This window comes from Balaenoptera physalus (genome assembly GCF_965194825.1).
Source record: "Balaenoptera physalus genome assembly, chromosome: 4".
Taxonomy (NCBI): domain Eukaryota; kingdom Metazoa; phylum Chordata; class Mammalia; order Artiodactyla; family Balaenopteridae; genus Balaenoptera; species Balaenoptera physalus.
In genome coordinates this window covers 68,772,541-68,792,457 of record NC_138891.1, presented here as the reverse complement: position 1 = coordinate 68,792,457, position 19,917 = coordinate 68,772,541, and the positions used below count along the sequence as shown (strand labels likewise).

General features: G+C 36.8%; 1 protein-coding gene across 1 annotated transcript in view; it reads left to right on the top strand.

Annotated features, from left to right (window-relative positions):
- The first annotated feature begins 2,176 nt into the window (after positions 1–2,176).
- TMEM207 (transmembrane protein 207) overlaps positions 2,177–19,917 on the top strand; it is a 30,454-nt gene continuing 12,713 nt past the window's right edge. The window contains 5 exon segments of the mRNA XM_082461597.1: positions 2,177–2,752; positions 4,614–4,651; positions 10,367–10,411; positions 11,571–11,713; positions 19,801–19,916. Of these exon segments, the coding sequence (XP_082317723.1) occupies positions 2,678–2,752; positions 4,614–4,651; positions 10,367–10,411; positions 11,571–11,713; positions 19,801–19,916 (417 nt within the window). The 5' untranslated portion in view covers positions 2,177–2,677.

Here is a 19,917-nt window from a genome sequence, read left to right as displayed (position 1 = left end):
ACCCAAAACAGCCAAAAATAAATAAATAAATTAATTAATTAATTAAAAAAGAAAAAGATGATACAAACAGATGGAGAGATATACCATGTTCTCGGATTGGAAGAATCGACATTGTGAAAATGACTATACTACTCAAAGCAATCTACAGATTCAATGCAATCCCTTTCAAACTACCAATGGCATTTTTCACAGAACTAGAACAAAAAATTTCACAATTTGTATGGAAAAACAAAAGACCTCAAATAGACAAAGCAATCTTGAGAAAGAAAAACGGAGCTGGAGGAATCAGGCGCCCTGGCTTTAGACTATACTACAAAGCTACAGTAATCAAGACAGTATGGTACTGGCACAAAAACAGAAATATAGATCAATGGAACAGGATGGAAAGCCCATAGATAAACCCACGTAAATATGGTCACCTTATCTTTGATAAAGGAGGCAAGAATATACAATGGAGAAAAGACAGCCTCTTCAATAAGTGGTGCAGGGAAAACTGGACAGCTACATGTAAAAGAATGAAATTAGAACACTCCCTAACACCATACAGAAAAATAAACTCAAAATGGATTAAAGACCTAAATGTAAGGCCAGACACTATAAAACTCTTACAGGAAAACATAGGCAGAACACTCTGTGACATAAATTACAACAAGATCCTTTTGACCCACCTCACAGAGAAATAGAAATAAAAACAAAAATAAACAAATGGGACCTAATGAAACTTAAAAGCTTTTGCACAAGAAAGGAAACCATAAACAAGACAAAAATGCAACTTTCAGAATGGGAGAAAATATTTGCAAGTGAAGCAACTGACAAAAGATTAATCTGCAAAATATACAATCAGCTAATGCAGCTCAAAATCAGAAAGCAAACAACCCAATCCAAAAATGAGCAGAAGACCTAAATAGACATTTCTGCAAAGAAGATATACAGATTGCCAACAGACACATGAAAGGATGCTCAACATCATTAATCATTAGAGAAATGCAAATCAAAACTACAGTGAGGTATCACCTCACACCATCAGAATGGCCATCATCAAAAAATCTACAAACAGTAAATGCTGGAGAGGGTATGGAGAAAAGGGAACCCTCTTGCACTGTTGGTGGGAATGTAAATTGATACAGTCACTATGGAGAACAGTATGGAGGTTCCTTAAAAACTAAAAATAGAACTACCATATGCCCCAACAATCCCACTACTGGGTGTATGTACCTGAGAAAACCATAATTCAAAAAGATACATGTACCACAATGTTCATTGCAGCTCTATATAAAATAGCCAGGACATGGAAGCAACGTAAGTGTCCATCAACAGATGAATGGATAAAGAAGACATGGCACATATATAAAATGGAATATTACTCAGCCATAAAAAGAAATGAAATTGATTTATCTGTATTGAGGTGGATGGACCACCTAGAGACTGTCATTCAGAGTGAAGCAAGTCAGAAAGAGAAAAACAAATACCATATGCTAACACATGCACATGGAATCTAAAAAAAGAAAATGGTCTGAAGAACCTAGGGGTAGGACAGGAATAAAGACGCAGATGTAGAGAATGGACTTGAGGACATGGGGAGGGGGAAGGGTAAGCTGGGATGAAGTGAGAGAGGGGAATTGACATATATACACTATCAAATGTAAAATAGACAGCTAGTGGGAAGCAGCACATAGCACAGGGAGATCAGCTTAGTGCTTTGTGACCACCTAGAGGGGTGGGATAGTGAGGGTGGGAGGGAGATGCAAGAGGGAGGGGATATGGGGATATATGTATACATATAGCTGGTTCATTTTGTTATACAGCAGAAACTAACACACCATTGTAAAGCAATTATACTCCAATAAAGATGTTAAAAAAATAAAATAAAATAAAATGGTAGCTGAAATAAATCTCTATGTGTATTTTAATTTATTTCTGAACTCTATTCTGTTCCATCTATCTTTTTGTTTACATGTGTCAGTACCGATTTTTTAAAATTTTTATACTTTTATAATGTCTTAATATATAGTAGTTTAGTGCCTCTTTGTTCTTTTTCAGAACTTCCTTAGATATTTTTGGTAACTTTTTTGCTGGCAGTTGTGTTGGAGTTGTTTCATTTATATAAATACTGAAATATACTCTGTTTAAAAGTAAGCTGCAAAAAAAAAAAAAAAAAAAAAAAAAAAAAAAAAGTAAGCTGCAATTATTATGAGACAGGGAAAGCTTTATGCCCAAGGTTGGGTTACACCTGGGACTGAAAATGATGTATTGGAAAAGAAGAGCAAAGAGGACCAACAAAGGGAAGAAAACTAATAAATTTTCCAAAAAAAAAATTCTACAAAACAAACAAACAAACAACCCAGAAGTACCCTGGAATAAAACATTCACTTGAATGTTGTAAGCTATTTCAGCAGCCAGCTAGTTTTGCAGGTCAGCATGTATTACCCTGGCTTTTAAGGGTTTGAGAAACATTATCAGTGTTCTGAGCTTAAACTGAAATCCTTGAACTTTCAGTACCTGTGAGCTTGCACCTAAAATTCCTGCTCCTGGCAGCACTTTACCAGTCACAAGGAGCCAGCATTAATGAGTGCCCTGGCAGGAAGCAGAACTTATAGAGAAGCTAACAAGTTCTGAGAAAGACGGAGATAAACACAGGCAGCAAACCACTATCTTTGAGCCTCTTGTCCTTTAAGATATGTCGAGATCCAGACTTCTAAGTGTCACTTCGGTGGTCTCAAAAACAGGAATCTTGTGTTTGCCACTATTCCAGGTAACCATCTCTCTTTCTGGGAAAAGATTTTCAAAGCTACTACTCTAAGGATCTGATTTGTTATAGATTTGTGGTTTGGGTAACAATGACTCCGACAGTTAGAAGATTTCTTTTAAGAATGTGTTACCAGAATCTTATGACATTATATATATTGGTTAAACATACAGATAACAAAATGGTTTATGACCTTAGTCCTATGTCTTCTTTATTTAGTTCTATTGCTATTGAAATATGATGTGATTAAATTTTTTTTAACTTTGTTATGCTGTAAAATTTTTAAAAATCAGAAGTGCTATTGACATAAAATGCTGTGGCAGGATTAATTTAAGACATGTTTACTGTTGCCCAAAGACATACTTGAGGTTCAACAGCTTTTCAGTGCTGAACAGTGCAGACAGAACCATCTTAGAGTCTATTTTGATTCCTCTGCTCTAGTATCTCATTCTGACTAATCTCTGCATTTCTGTATCTGTGTTTCTTGAATGCAGCATATCTGAAAGATTTAGGTATGAAATATATTAAGACTTCACTCCCCATTTCTTGATAACTCCAAAGTCTGACATTGGAAGTGAGGTGGTAATAATGTAACACTGTGTACTTCTTGCTAGGGTTTCAAGGAAGTGACTTGAAAGTGAAATGCTGGCTTTATTTGTTTATCTGTTAAGCTGGATCCTAAATGTTTTCATCTACTCATAAATAAACTTTCTTTATGGACAAAATTTGAACGTTCATTTTCCTCTCAGTTAGTATGCAAGTCTATTTGCAGCATTCTAGCAAAAGAGAGTGCAACTCATTTTCTGTGCTTATAAATTGTTCATTACCACGCTCTCTGATGGCCAATTCATGACTCCATCAGCAACTCCACAAATCTCTTTGCCCAGACAAACTTGGTGGAATAAATATGAGGTGCTGAAGAAGATGAGTTTGGGCTTAAGGGGAAAAAAACGTATCTCACACAAAATTTCCAAGTCTATGATTTTAAATTTTGTAACTTCTTACTTGTATTGATATTTGTATGTAGGGTCCAGGAAAATAAATACTTCACTGACCTTATCAACACAATTTTTAGGGCTACATATAAATAATATTCAACAATTTTTCTCATTGTACATGAAAAGGGTCTCAGTTCAAGAGGAAAACAAACCTACAAGCAAGTCCTCTAGATAGGAGTACTTTCTTTCCTCTGTGACGTGAGTTATTGTAACCTATAAGGCTCGACACAGAGGACTAAGATAATTGTGTTAGAATACTTATGGTTCGGGTCTTTTAAAACAAAGCAATCAAGGTTATTAGTTTTCCCCTCTTCTTTGATAAAGAGAAAAATGTAAATCTCAACAGGAATGTCAATGGATCTTAGGTTGACCTTAGCCTTAGAGCAGGTTAAAATCACTCCCTCCTTCGTGCATGTATTTAATATCCACTAACGCTAAGGGAATGGACTTCAGTTTTCATGTAGGGAACTTGATTCCTTTGCGTGAAAATAATATTCACAAGTAATGAAGCTCCTTCCTCTAGCTAAAATGTGAAAACAAAGAAAAACTGCAAGGTGCACAAAAGCTCTTTAGATAAAGCAAAATCTGCCTATAGAAAAAACAAAGTGTTTCCACACCCACCTATGGCGGTGTGTAGGATAGGAATCTGGCTCCCAGTATATATCTCCTGTCACTGCTGAGCTGGAGAATCTACCCAGAGATTTTTTTCAATTACAATTCTGTGCACCAATAGACTCTGCTGCGGAGCTTTTAATTAAAAAAGAAAAACAAATGAAATAATATAAACCCGCATTGTCTCTAGGCACTGTTTGTATTAAAGGATTAGACATGAGATGTTTGGATTTCATTGTTCTAACCATGTGTTTCAGTTGGTGCTATCGGACTCACCATGTAAAGAAAACAAAATGTAAGTAAATAACAAGAGGCCCCATGGTTTTATTCAGCATTTTCAAAATTCAAAGAATAAAAATGTCTCAAGTCATTTGAGAAGCCCCAAATGAGTTTCAAATGATCATTATAATCATGTAAGAAAAATAAAAAGTAAATTCCTTTTAAATGCAAATGGCTCAATTTTTCTAAAAGCAGAAAAGATGCACTTTCATTATGATCAGCTTTGTTAAACAAATAAGGGGCCTAGTTGATTTCTAGGTATTTTTGCTCACTGCATTCTCCACCCTTGAAGTTTTAAGCATCCTTTAAGTTCATGAAAGAATCATGACTTCCTCTATGACTCCATCCACATGTGTAACTCACAGGGATGATGGGAGACAGTTTTCTGGATAATTGGGTTTCAAATATAAGCAAACTACCAAAGATCTAACCTGTATTATGTGTACCTTTCAAAGTGCTTTTGATATGTTATGTGAATAATTGACACTATTTTCTCACTTTTCGTACTGTAGGCTTAATTCTCAGAATTCTATTCGGGAGATGGGGAGAAGGTGCCATTAATAAAGCTGCTGATGATTAACGATAACTGTAATGTACTGAGACTTTGTGCAAGTGTCAGAAAGCACTTCTGCCAAGCCCTATCTTCTCCTGGGAGCAGCCCTCATTGCCAGCTAGCTGTTTTTAATTATCATTGACTGTTACCCTCAAGGCCGGGGTCTCCGGGCATTGTCTCCAGATTATGAGGCCATGCTGGGTGAGATGCTTTCCTTGGCCCTGGAATCCTTCACCTATTTCTGATGGATCATCTCATTATTGATCATCTGCTTATTAAACGTGTGCCACTCTTTCAGCTACTGCATGGCTCTCCATTGCTGTTTCTTTGCATTGATTTTGGACTTGCTTTTTTCTCTGTCTTCTGGTGTTGGTGACATAATGGACTTTTGACTATTGGTGTGCTTACCTAACTTTGGACCTCATGGCTGTCTCATCTTGCCCTTTCATCTTCTGCCTTTGACCCAGAACAATAGAATAAAGAAATTCATAGTTGGAAAGGATCAGAAATGTTGACTCTAATTCCCCAATCAACATGACAGGAGAATGTGGTATTGAGGAACTTTATAAGCTAACTTTAGAGTCACTGAGGCTACTGGCCTTTTTTTCGGGTGAAGAAATTGAGGCCCAAAGAGAGATAGTAACAAATTAATCGCAGGACTTAAATTAGTACTTAGGTACAAACTTTTTGACTACATCATTTTGCATGTAAATGTCTGTTATATCAGTCATTATTTAATATCATTGCTTTTGAATAAAAACAAGAAACCACCTCAAATATAATGCAAATTAACAGAAAATTAAGACAGAGAAGGCAAGAAAGTGTCTGATTTTGTGGAGAACTCGGATAAGGTAAGTAAATGTATTGAAGGCAGACACAATATTTCAAATATTTTGCCACCACAGGAAGGTGTTTGTGGGATCTATTATTAGTTCTATTTACATTTTTTTTCCAGCACAAGACTAATTTTTTCTGCTCTAACCCGATCAATTTATTTATTTATTTATTTATTTTAACATCTTTATTGGAGTATAATTGCCTTACAATGGTGTGTTAGTTTCTGCTGTACAACAAAGTGAATCAGCTATACATATACATGTATCCCCATATCTTCTCCCTCTTGCGTCTCCCTCCCTCCCTCCCTATCCCACCCCTCTAGGTGGTCACAAAGCACGGAGCTGATCTCCCTGTGCTATGCGGCTGCCGATCAATTTATTTTTATAACAGCATTTCTAGTATAAACAATGCATTGCTAGACTTTTTGTGTATAATTTAGATATTATAAGTAATTTAGTGTATGAAATCAAATATGTCAGAGTCCCTCTGAAAAATTACACCTTTAATCTTTTCCCTTCCCCAGAAATAACCACGTACACTGATGTACATGTATGTACATAAACAGGGTATTTTACAAAACATAAATAAAATCATACACATATGGGATTCTGTAAATTAATTGCATTAATACATTGCTGATGATAGTCTACCATATTACCTGGCTTGGGGAAGTTAAGTATTTTGCTCAAGAGTAAACAAGTAAAAGGCAGAGCTTGCATCTGGGCCTATGACTGATTCCTGAGCCTGGGATTTTCACTACAAATCCACACTGCATGTCCAATATTTAGATAAAATTACACACCTGGTGAAATACCTGGGGATACACAATCCATCCATCCTTCTGGGTACTGTACAATTTACCCACCCCAGATTAATTAGGTCAGGCCACTAGTCTCTGGATGATATGGTTTGGCACCCATCCCTCCCCCAAATTATTGTAGCTGAATTGCATTCTGGCTTCTGTTAAGAGTAATTTTTACAAAAAGGACCCATGAAATTTATTATTGCATTTATTCTAAGAGTACTGTGAGAAACATTGTTCCTGTCGTTAAAGACAGCCTCTTTATGAAGCCCAATAGTTTGAATTTGTCTCTCGTTTCTATAGCTGGAATAGTTGTGCATTTGGTGAATAATGCTGCCTGTTTTTGTTAATTTTAGAGGATACTATATAACCAATTCTCTCTTTCATCCTATTAACTGCTAGAAAGCTTAAGTCAGATCTGGAGTTCAGTACTAATTTTATATATGGGATTTACTATATTCAGTTTACAAACTGATCTCACTCTTGGCTTATTCTCTTTGTCTGATACTCTCTGTGCTCTCATTTCTAATTTTTTTTTGTATTTTTAATATTTTCTTAAAGCATTTTGGAACACAGGATATTGAATCCATTCAGGCAGTAGTCCACATAGTAATATGAGGCTAGAGATGAATTTTACTCTCCCCAGTTACGATGCTGCATGGTGGTAAGAGACATGAACTCCACAGCCAGACCATTTGGGTTTAAAGCCTGTCTCTGCCACTTCCAGCCATGTTATCATGAACAAGTTACTTAACCTCTTTATGACTGAATTGTCTCAACTGTAAAGTGAGGATTATAATAGTGTGACCCTACTTTATAGCATTTTAAGTTTGAAAGTGAGTTAATTCACATGAAGTTATACAACTGGTTTAGAAGAATGCCCAGCACAGGAAATTATGGATAATTCTAATAGAGAAGCCAATGAAACAACTTCGCACTCTTCTTCTATTTATCAAAGTAATGAATTTTCAATTAATCTTAGGTCCACAGATTCTCAGCACTGAGAAAAAAAATTAAGATCAACTAGTTTAACCATCCCTATAGAGCAGGAATTATCTCCATACATCAAAGTAGGGCACTGGTTGTTCTGGAAGGGACAGAAATTATCTCCTTTGACACCTACTTCTAGAGAGCTCTGATGATTGGAAATGTCTTCCTTAAATGTTATATTCAGCTTTCACTTCTGGATTTTTTTAATCTTTTTGGCATCCTCATCCTAATTTGATCAAGCATAAGTAAATCTCTGAGTAAATAACTTTTTCTACACTGAAGATCTTGCACCTAAAATTTGAATATTTAAAATATTGATACTGTTCAGACACTTTTAATTTCTTTTAAGAACTCAGAAAATTTCTGTTTAAAAATTGAACTTGTGAAAGACATGGAAACAATGGTGAAGAAGGAGGCACGTGGAGTCAGAAGACCTCTATTCTAGTTTAAGTTCTTTGGTCAGGTAGTGACCTCCCCATTTCCTTTCCCACTGTGAGTGTCTGTTGCATAGTGTGCAAAATCCTAAAGGTGAAATAAATGATACCAAAGGAGCCTGCAGTTTTGAAATTGTATGACCACTTCGCATTTCTCCAGCTAACTGCTTCCTGGCCATTTTATTGCATATCAGTAACTTCACCAGTGTGTGCACAGGGTCAGAAAAAGGAAGTAAAGTAAATAAGTTTGGATAATTGTTAGCACTTGAAAAAAATATTGAGTGGCTCAATAAGAGCCACTCAATAATTGACACTTATTGAGTGTCAAAAAGAAATGATATAAGGTAGTTAATATTGAGAATTGACATTTTAGTAAGTATATGGTTTATTTTTTAATGTAAAGAAGAGAAGCAGAGATTTATATATGGAGGAAGATAAAGCAATCCATACTTTTTTCTGGTCATAAGCTTAGATTTCAAGATTCAAAACCAAGAACCTTGAGCTGTTTTATTGAGCCAGGACACCAGGAGAATTTCCTTACAAACATCTTTAAAGTGGCATACTACATTTTAAAGATTTTTTGTATTTATAATATACTATGTAAAAATTTTATGACTACAAAAGTGATGCATGTACATTATAAAAATTCAAACAATATAGAAATACTGAAAATATAAAGTGCCTCACAATACCATCTTCAAGAGAAGCAAGCATTGTTAGTAATTTGGTATATATATATACATACTAACTGTATAACACCTATGTAGTGAAATCATTGTATTTACATAAAAGGAAATATACAAAGTAGAATTGAGCTCTCTGTATTATTTTATTTAATTATAAATATAAATCTATATTCTCTTTGATGAATGGGTAATATTCCTTTATAAGGATGTTCCATTAATTATCTTTATAATCCTTTATTGATGATCACTTGTTTTAGTATGTTTTTGAAATTTATACTTCAGCTGCCATTTTTCCCCCTGCCATTTGTACCTATGTACTTGGTTAAACCCTCTAGGTGCACACACACAAAAAAGTCTTGTCGTCTGGGTGACTGACGTTTGTCTTAAAAGTTTGTGGTAAAATTTTTAAGTTGATACTTCACATATGTTAAAAAGTCATTTCTGACTAGTATAATAAAAAACATGACACACTGCCTCCTTAGAGATGCTGGGAGCAATAAATTAGCTGACATTTAAAAATGCTTTCAAGCTGAAAAGTACTAAGTATTATTTTAGCAATGGCTGAAGAAGACATGATTAAGTACAGCTCCATCTCAGAAGTTTATCAGGCTGTGATGAATGGTTTTCCACTATTTAATGCTAGAATACTTTAATAGCGGCCCATACAGCAAGGTGTGAAAAAGTTCCATCAGCAAACATACATTTAGTGCCCGTGTCTGATATAGTGAGGGTCTCTGGAATGAATAGCACTTGCGTATCTATCCCTGGGGAGTTAAACCTCCTGAAAATTACACTGTGAACTTTGTTTTTGTGACATCTTTTTAACCTAAACCCAGGAATGACTGAGTTGTGCCTAGATACAAAAATGGTTTAACCATCCTAATGGAAGATCAACTTCTAACTCCTTGGTAAATGGTATGTGTGACCACACACACCCATTTTCCTTTTATTCTAATTTTTTTTCTCCAACCATGTTACAGGCCTGGTTTAGTAAAATCTTCCTTACCAAGATATTAAAGGATAATAGAGATTATGAAATTTCCCTGGAGAATTTGCATTTTGAAAAACTCTAGGTCTCTGAATAAACAGAATACTGCGACGGTTATCTGCCTAATGCCTAACACCTATGACACGTTAGCCCTGAAAAGTTAGTCACTACCTTCTCAATGCACAACAGTATTCGTAACTCTAGAATCAAGTCTATTACAGTGCAGTTATCTGCTTACATATCTGACAGTTTCACATTTACCTGTAGTCTCAGTGCCTTAAATGAAGTGGACATTCAGTAAACATGTGTTTAATTATGGGGAGTGCAGTGAGTAGGTGATTGTTGAGGAAACAAGTGTGGTCAGAACAAATACTATGGTCCAGAAGAATAATCCTTGTCCATCTAGAGGTCCAGCACTAACTGCTCTTCTTTTATTACCAGGTGCACAAACTATAAAGACCAGAACACAAGTGGCTGGTATATCTGGTAAGGACATCCTCAATTTGTGTTATAAAACCTTTGGTGGTATATGGAGCTTCCCTGGTGGCGCAGTGGTTGAGAATCTGCCTGCCAATGCAGGGACACGGGTTCGAGCCCTGGTCTGGGAAGATCCCACATGCCGCGGAGCAACTAGGCCCGTGAGCCACAACTACTGAGCCTGCGCGTCTGGAGCCTGTGCTCCGCAACAAGAGAGGCTGCGACAGTGAGAGGCCCGCACACCGCGATGCAGAGTGGCCCCCGCTTGCCGCAACTAGAGAAAGTCCTCGCACAGAAACGAAGACCCAACACAGCCAAAAATAAATAAATAAATTAATTAATTTAATAAATAAATAAATTTATATATAAAAAAAAACCTTTGGTGGTATATGACACTCCTTTTCGTAAATAATTGAGATAGAATATGACATCATAGAGCATAAGAAAACTTTAGGGATCATGTAGATCAACAGAAACATCACTTTCAGGTTGTTGGCCAGTGTTTACTTAAACACTTCCTATGACAGGGAACTTACTATTTTTAAGAATAATAGTTTATTCCCAAGTTGGATATTTTTAAAGGTAAAATCATTGTTCTTTATCTTGAAATCTCCCAAAATGACTCCTCCACTGATTTGAGTTCTGACCTTAAAAGCCATTCAGAATATGACAAAAAAGGATTGTTATAACTTCCTAAATCTTGGCTTCTGTATTTTCAAAACTAAACATTACCAGTTCCCTCAATTAGATGGTTAGCTCCTCAAAGACAGAGACCCTGTCTTGTCAACCTGTGAATCCCCAGCTCCAATATCTAAAATCTATTTGGTCACTTACGTACTAGTTGAATGAATGAATGGACGGCTGAATGGAAGGAATAATGGATGAATGAGTTAAGGAATCAAGATGCTGCTCCTTTGAACAACTCTCCAATATCTAAAGAAAAAACAGTTACAATTACCTGGCAAGACTGACCCCCTCTAAGCTCAGAGAACATTCCAGAGTCAGTGAAAATGTATGAGTGGTGGTGGGGGATTGCTTAAGGAATTTGGCCTCCCAGATGGCTTGCATCCAGTCTTGCTGAGTTTTTGCCCCTTTCCGGGAAGTAGCAGGAGCTCTTAACTTCCCAGCATGCTCCAGCTCACTCCTCCCCTTCTTCTTCTGCCATAAGGTTCTTGCTGCTGATTTTCCTGGTGGCTCTTCTCTGTGGAGCAGTGCTCTTCTGCCTCCAGTGGTGGCTGAGGAAACTCCAAAATGGTCCCCGAAGACGCACCATGGCTGTTTTTGCTGTTGGAGACTTGGACCCTGTTTATGGTAAGCTGTCTACACACTTCTAGACTTCCTCTTTGGAAACCTTATAGTTTTGTGTGGGTTGAAAAGCTAATCTATGAAAAGCAGATTTGTACACATAGAACAAGACATGGTTTATTGAAGACTCAAAGGCATGCACTGGGGAGAGAGTCTAAATGAGAAAACTTCAGAAGAAAAAGACCCCAAAAGAAAAAAAAAAAAAAAAAGTGTCCTGGGGAAGTGACTCAGAGTTGAGTATGGGGATAGAACCTAAACATGTCATTCAGTCAACAAGCAGAAGGGAAAAGATACACAGGGCTGGCCACTCCAAGTGAATGGTAAGGTTTAAGGTACAGAAGAGCATCTCTGGGCTTTTGATATCCATCTATCCTACCCCGTGTTCATAGTCTCATTTACAAAGCTCTCCATGTCTCGTTTACCCTCAGTAATATTGAACAACAATTTCCAGATTGTCTGCTGCCACTGCAGAGCCTGAAATACTGGAATAGGACAGGCGAGTGTCAATACTCATGTCCTTTCTCCCCAGACATACTGGCGGCATCCTGATCCTGTCTGCTCCCAAACCCCACCCCCCAAACCATGCCTTTCCTATTATTTTCCAGTCTGTATTAAGAGGTATGAAATGGAGGAAAGTATGGTCTTGAGTTATTTGTAATTGCCAGCCTCAGCTGTAAATAGAGAAATGATAATTTTCTGATTTCTGGCAAGTGACAATTGATAGTTTATTTCTTCATGTTAAGCAGTGTCCTCAACCAGAGACCATCTGTTATGAGTCTTTCCAGTTAAGGCACTGCATTGTATACTACAGTTGCCTCAAGAGTGCTTGGTAGAGATTAACAGCTGCCCTTCAGAAACTTGGATCAGCATAAGATTTTCAACAGAGCAGGAGATGTCCTGGGAAAACTAACAGCTAAATAGGAAGTGGGGTAAAAATAAACTAAAATGTTTTAATATCAAAATTCAGTACTAAGATTTAGTGATTATATTCACTATTGGGTTTTTTAAAAGTTATTATTTAACAGGGAAACACATTGTCAATTTGAGAAATGGTTATTTGGGGAAGAATAATTAAAGTCTCCAATGAAAATAGCTTTTTCTCCTAAAATCAAAAACACTTTCCACTGAGCGTACAGGGAAATAGGGTCACTGACCTTCTAACAAAGTACGTTAGTCAAAGGGATCAACATGGTCACACTGGTCTATTTTTCTTTATCTAACAAGAGGTATTTAATAAATAAATGCAATTATGTTTCTTCCAACTTGACCTGAGTTCCTAAAGAGGAAAATCCACAGTGGTCTTTTCAGCCCTCTCTCATTCTGAGGGAGACTCTTTCACTAGACGGCCTTGAAGCATAAAAACATTTGTTTTTAATTTTCAGTAAATAAGCTACCCAGTTAGACTGTTATAACTTTTCAGGCAGTTTATGTGCCACAGTTAAATCCCCATTTATCTAATGTTTTTATATTTCCTGGATGGTGGTTTACATACATGCTTTTGAATTTGTCTGAATTTCCCTGAACACATATGAGTGTGAGAAAAGGAGTCAAGACTGAGATAGTACTTCAATAATCTGCATGTAATAGCACTGAGTGCAGTGAGTTACATTAGAGTCACATTCTCTACATTACCCTGAAGTCATTATGGACAGAAGAAAATATGTAGGAAGAAATTGTTTAGAATATATATATATATATATATATATATCTCACAATTTAATTCACACCTACCAAGTACTAGGCACTAGGTCAGGGGCTTCTCGGATATTATCTCTAATTCCTAAATACCAACTCAGAAAAGTGGCTTTTACTTCCGATAGAGGATGTTATCTACTTTTCTCACTCTACTGTATAAATATACCCCATAAATCTTTGCTGCAGTCCAACTACAGATTGTCCAGAATTGAGGGTAGAGAACAATGAAAATTTAGGCAGGGCACACATGGCTTAGCCACCTTACCCCTGGACACTAAGTACGGCTCTATATCCTGAACCTCCAGACATTTCCACTGGGTGATTCCGCGATGGTAGGTATTGCTCTCCAGAATCCTCACTTCCTCCCTCATTCCCTTCCTCATTCTATCCTTTCCTCCCTAATCCCTCGGGTATAGCTCTGGCTCTTCTTTTGCGCAAGGAACATTTAACTATTTCTCAGCTTAAATTGCATTACCAAGTTCACTTCTGTTGATATTCATCTCAGAGAATACAACCTCAGTGGCCTCTTCCCGTTTATTTTTATCCTCACCTATGCTGGGATCAGTGTTGGGTTCTCCCACCCACCGTCCACCTCCCATCCTGTCCTATGGAAGCCCAGGGTGGCTGTACAGGCAGTAAAGAGCCATTCACATCATCTTTGATGTGGATATGGCTCTCAGAGCTGTGCTTCTTGCCATTCCTGTTTCTGCCCTCCAAAACAAAACACAAAAGAGTAATTTAGGAAGTGGTATTCTCTGTGATCTCTAGTCACCTCTTCTTAGCTAGTAATTTCTGGAAGTAAACTCTAGAGAACCAATATTTTAAGGTAGTCTGAAACCCAGACCCACACTGGATTTCCTTTCCACACTGGATTCTCATTACACGTTTACTTCTCCAAACAAACGATCCTCCCTACCTACTATTTCCATAAAAGGAGGTGCTCTCCAAAAGAGAAGTGAGGGAAATACTACGGGATCTTTTTATGGCTACAGAGGAAAGTAAGGGTCGAACCACAGCTTCTACCTTCACAGCCCTGAAAAAGTTTGTGCTCCCAGCTTAGAGCTGAGTCCACTACTGCTGGATTCATCCGTCTACACCGCAGCTTATGGGTTTGTACTTCTGAGTCTTCCCTGTAGCCTCTGTTCAGAAGCAGGAAAGGAAAATGAGAACTCGTTTGAAAAATACTGGTGACATATTAGAATATAGGGTTTCTGGACTCCCTGCCACTCCTTGAGCACAAAGGGGCAGATAGGACCTTCCCTCCTGAATACAGAATATAAGAAATAAGTCATTTAAAACATCTTAAAGGTGAGACTAGATTTGATATATAAACCTCAGATTCCTCCGAGACCTTCGTTTTATTGCTTCAAAAGTTATTTCATGTTATTCCCATTATTTGCTGAATATATTAGTTGAAATAGCTCTGCTCTTCTGACCTGTGGGTCAGAAGTCTGACCCCCAGGATCCCATGAAAGCTGCCCTCAACTGAGAAGAGCAAAGAGGAGAATTTTGACTGATTGTCAGAGGCTGGAATGGAGTGAACTTCACTGATGTTGAAATATATAAAATACGAAATTTCTTTCACTTGGAATTCCTGACAATATTTCATGGCTCAGGTAGGCAATTATCTTGATTAGAAATATTAAAGAGAGAAAGGGAAACACTTGGCTTGGGAATCCTTGTAAAATGTGTTTAAGGAAAGCCTTGCCAGCCCAGCCCATCACAGTGTCTGATGAGATTTCTCTCTGGGAAAGGTCCCTAGGACTCTCAGCCAAACACCCAGACCTCAAGAACATCTCCTGGATCAAGAATCATGCCTTTTCACAGTTCTCTGCTGGCTCGGTGATCAGATCTCTCAGTTTTCCTTCCCCTTTTATAGGATCTATGTTTTCATGTCATAACACGTTATGATGAAGCTCTTTATGCACCAATAAAAGGAGAATTAATCTCTCTGATACTCCTGTGGAGGTTAAGGAGGAAGGGGAGGTATTGGTGGAGAAAAAGGAGAAGGAGGAAGACCAAAATAAGGTCAAGAAAGTGCAGGAGGAGGGGAAGAATGAAGAGCTAAAGGAGAAGGAACTTACAGTTTGAAGTTGGAGATATTTTAAAGGCAGAAATTAAACCTATTTATTTTATACAAGCCCTAAAATTATGCTATTTTTTCTTCTTCAGGCCCACCTCCTCTTCTTGGACCCAGGTCCAGGGTCTCCTAAACAGTTCCTTCTTCTGTTATTTTCCTGCCCCTACCCCCGGCTCATCTTCTGAATCCAGTTTTCCCTTACCATCTCTGCTCTAAGCCCAGAAGGGATCCATTCTGTGCTCTCCATCTTTCTGAATGGGATCATCCATGAAGTAGTCTCTGAGACCTTCTTGCTCTCTTCTCTCAACCATCAGAGCCTAACAGTTCTGGTATAATTCATTTTTTTTAGCACCTATCTAAGGGGAAAAAATAATTTAGTGTTTCAAAGCTTTCTTATCTCATTATATTTCCTACTTTAATGATGCTTTGGACAACCTCCTTTCTGATAATTCAACAGAAAACATAGGAGATTTTTTTTTTTCTTTCCCCAAATGTATACATGGAGAATGAGAACACATATTGGACCATAGAAAGTGATTTTTTAAAAGGATGTATGCAAATTTTTAGTAAAGATGGAAAAGAAAAGGAGAAAATTATTAAAATTCTCACACAAAAATCCATATCCCAAATATCTATTATTTGTGATCAATGCTCTCCACTTTATAAGTCTGTACAGGCAGGGTGAAGAGGTAGAAAATACAAGTGATTAAAAAAAAATGTTTTGGGTTTATTAGATTAATTGCTTTATTTTTTTAATTTGTATTTAAAAATAAGTAGTGACAGAGGAGTTTTAAAATTTATTAAAAACAATTTTTTTTCCAAATTCACCAAAAATATGGATGAAAATAAGTTTTCATTGGAAATAAGGTTGTGAAGCTGAATGAAAGCCCTTATTTACGAAGAATATGACATTTAAAGATAATGAAGAGAAAGAAGTTTGGGGTTTAGGAGGTGACAGAAGAACAAAAGGCTTGAAGCAGAAAAAAAATCTAATGTTCATTAGAGAAGAGAGAATTTAAGAGCTTAGGAGAGGGGTCCCAATCATTATCTGTCTTAACAAAAGATAAGCTTTAACAAAAAATAATAAGTTACTATAAAATCTACATGGAATCCTTTTCTTCCTACCTCACGTGGATCAGAGCTGGGTCCCTGACGAGGCAGCAGGCAGGTCCCATGCCTTTCCTGAGAAGACAGCAAGGTGAGAGCCACAGAGACACCCCTCCTGGGACTCATCCTGGCTTAGCTCCTCCTTGGCCTGATCTCCTTGATAATGCTGCCTTTCAACTATCCAATCTCCCTGACCCCATTTCTTCTGCAATTTCAGAAATAATCTTACCTTTTTCTTATTTCAGGGCAAATAGAAACACTAGTCTTCCAGCAATGATTAAATGTGAGTGCTCCAATTTGCGGAGGGGAAGGAGGACTGGACAGAGTCAGGCAAAAAGCTAGTCCTTACACACTCTGCTCTCATCTACCTTCCCCTCTCCCAGGATCCTGTCTGATTTTAGGATCCTTTTTGAAATGTCATTTTCATGTACTTTGTGTTCTTCATGTAAATATTCTGGGACTCATTGTAGGAAAGGAATGAGAGTATTTCCTTTATACACTGTCATGCACGGGCATGATAATAGTAATGGCTCACGTTTATTGAGCACTCATGTGTCATGCTCTGGGCTAACCCTTGACATCTCTCATCTCGTTTATTCTTCCCTACAACTCCGTGAGGGGTTCACTAACATTCTGAACATTAAAGATGAGGGAACAAAGGCACTTAGAGATTAAGCAACAGAGTAGATGGTAGAATAGTGACTCAAATTCAGGCAATCTTAGCCAACCCCCTGTAAGAGAACAGAATGACACAGAGAAGGAAACAGAGCAGAAAGAGGAAAACAGGCATGTTAAAATAAGCTAAGTCCATTGGAGTGATTCTTAATGACTTGGGGAATCTGAAACCTGGTTGTAAAAACTTGGCAGTGAGTGTATTTTACAAAATTAAAAAACAAACTCTAATATCTTTACCAACAGCTCTGTCAGAACCATAGGATTTTTGTAGGCATTTTTAACTGAGCTCTCTCAGGTTCTTAATTTGTCCAAAGATAAAAATAATACCTGTCCCCCTCACAATCACATGATATTGTATGTAAACATGCTGTGAAAAAAAATTGAAAAGTGTTATATGTTCAATTTTACAAAAGCTCTCTGAGCTTAGTTCTGTTTATCAAATGAACGCCCTGTGCTTTTCACAAGTTTAAGAGCAATGGGCAAATTTGTAGTAAGGAAATAACAGTAAAACTTTTCTATCACATAGAGCAAGTGTCAATACCTTGTTGCTTGGAGCATGATATTAATAATGGTAGTGGTGGAAATAAATGTGAGCTAATAATTGTGTCGAGTCAATCTGGTCAACGACTCCAGGTACAATGATAGCCAAATGACCTCTGACTTTGTATTGGATATGCCAGGAGCAGTTCATCTGGAAAATGGATAGTACTTACTACTGGTATCCATACGGAGGGAAGTACTGAGTCAAGTCCACTTTGCCAGTGTTAACTCTGTTTTATCAAGACCCTCGGACTTAGCCTACATCATCCTAAACTTCCTAACTATTCAAGGCTCTAGCTCCAAGAAAGTTTTCATTCGTAATCTCTGTGTTGTAACATTAGTAAGGATAATGATTAAATCATTATTTAACCATTAAGATAGGATAGTTTGGGAAATACTATTGTAAATAAAAGAAAATGAATCATACTCCTAGCATAGTACAGTTCTTGCTATATAGTAGTAATGCTAATACTATTATCACTACTAATAATAGTGACAATCAATTTTAATATGTGTCAGGCTTTGTTTTAAGCACTTTACATTCATTTAGCCTTGTTTTTATAGATGTAGATACCATCACTAGATTTTTATGGCACAACAGCAAACGGAGGTGTAAAAAATTGTGTAATAACCTAGTAGTAGATTATTCAATTAAATAAATAACCCCTTAAGAAAAGTGTTGAACCAGGAGGTGAGATTTATATTCTAAATATGACCCCACCCTTCACATAGTATAATAATATTTGAATTATTATACTATGGAAATTCATGGTTCTAAATAAATAGAATGCACTCCATAGTAATAATTTTGAGTAATCTACATATGGATTCCAGTGAAGCAGCTATTGCCTAATATGTAACTACTCTTGGAATCATTTTGATAATTGTGGCATGTTCTTTGGAATCTTCTCAGTGGTATTGAATCTTAATCCTTTAAGAAAGAGGTCAGCACATTTTTTATATTAAAGGCCAAAATATGTTTGACTTTGCAAACGTATGGTCTCTGTGTGGACGACTCAATTCTGCAATTATAGTAGAAAAAGCAGCCAGAGACAATATGCAAATGAATGAACATGTTTGTGCTACTTCAATTTAATATATAAAAACAGTCAAAGGGCCAGATTTAGTTTAAGGGTGTAGTCTCTTTTTTAAAGGTGAATTTATGGTTGTTATTATTGTTTTGGGAAGAAGAAGCCAAATCATTCCCAGAAAGGTAAATACCCCTGTGAATAAAAGAAAAAATATAAAGAGAGAAATGGCTATAAAATATTACTGTTGACTTCCTGTGTAACTCAAAAACAGTCTTTCAAGCCAATACTAGTAGAAGACTTCCCAAAGAACTATTGGAATAAGTGCATGATCTCTCAAGGTGATCAGTTTAAGGAAGAAAATGTTTGTTTTTTGATATTTAATGGCTTGTAGTGTGCATAATCTAAAGTCAAGAGCTTTGATTTCAAAATTTAAAATTTGAGAGTACCTTTCATTTTTGCATGTGTATATTTTAATTACAAACTTTTCACAACTTGATATTTTTACTATTCATCATAGAGATGTTGAAATTAATTAATTGTGTTAGTTGCAGTTTACAGAGCATACATATAAAATAATGAAGTTCAGAGGTAATACTTTAACGTTTCTAGTGATATTCGCATATCTCATGATGGAAGCATTAGCTAAAATGCCATTAATGTTTACAGGAATCTTGTCTTCTGATCTTCCAAAAGGGATATTTCTTCTAGATTCAGCTGTTAAGTTGTAGATGCTACTTGATGACTTAGTCAATGATGGTCTAATCGGTTCATGAGAGCAAATTTTCTTGCTGTAATGACTAAAACTATCATGGCAGAGAGTGATATGGTTGTAAATTTTTTCTCAAGGGAAAAAACAATTTTCTGTTGCTCCAGTGATCCAAGAAATGCCAGATTTTATTAGGCAGTTCATGTGCTTCCGTTTTATGCTGACTAGAAAGATTATGTCTCCACCTTTCTCTTTCCAGGGACAGAAGCAGCTGTGAATCCAACTGTTGGAATGCACCTTCAAACTCAAAATCCTGAACTGTATCATGTTCCATGTTTTGGTGCTTTAGGCCCCCCACCTCCATATGAAAAAATTC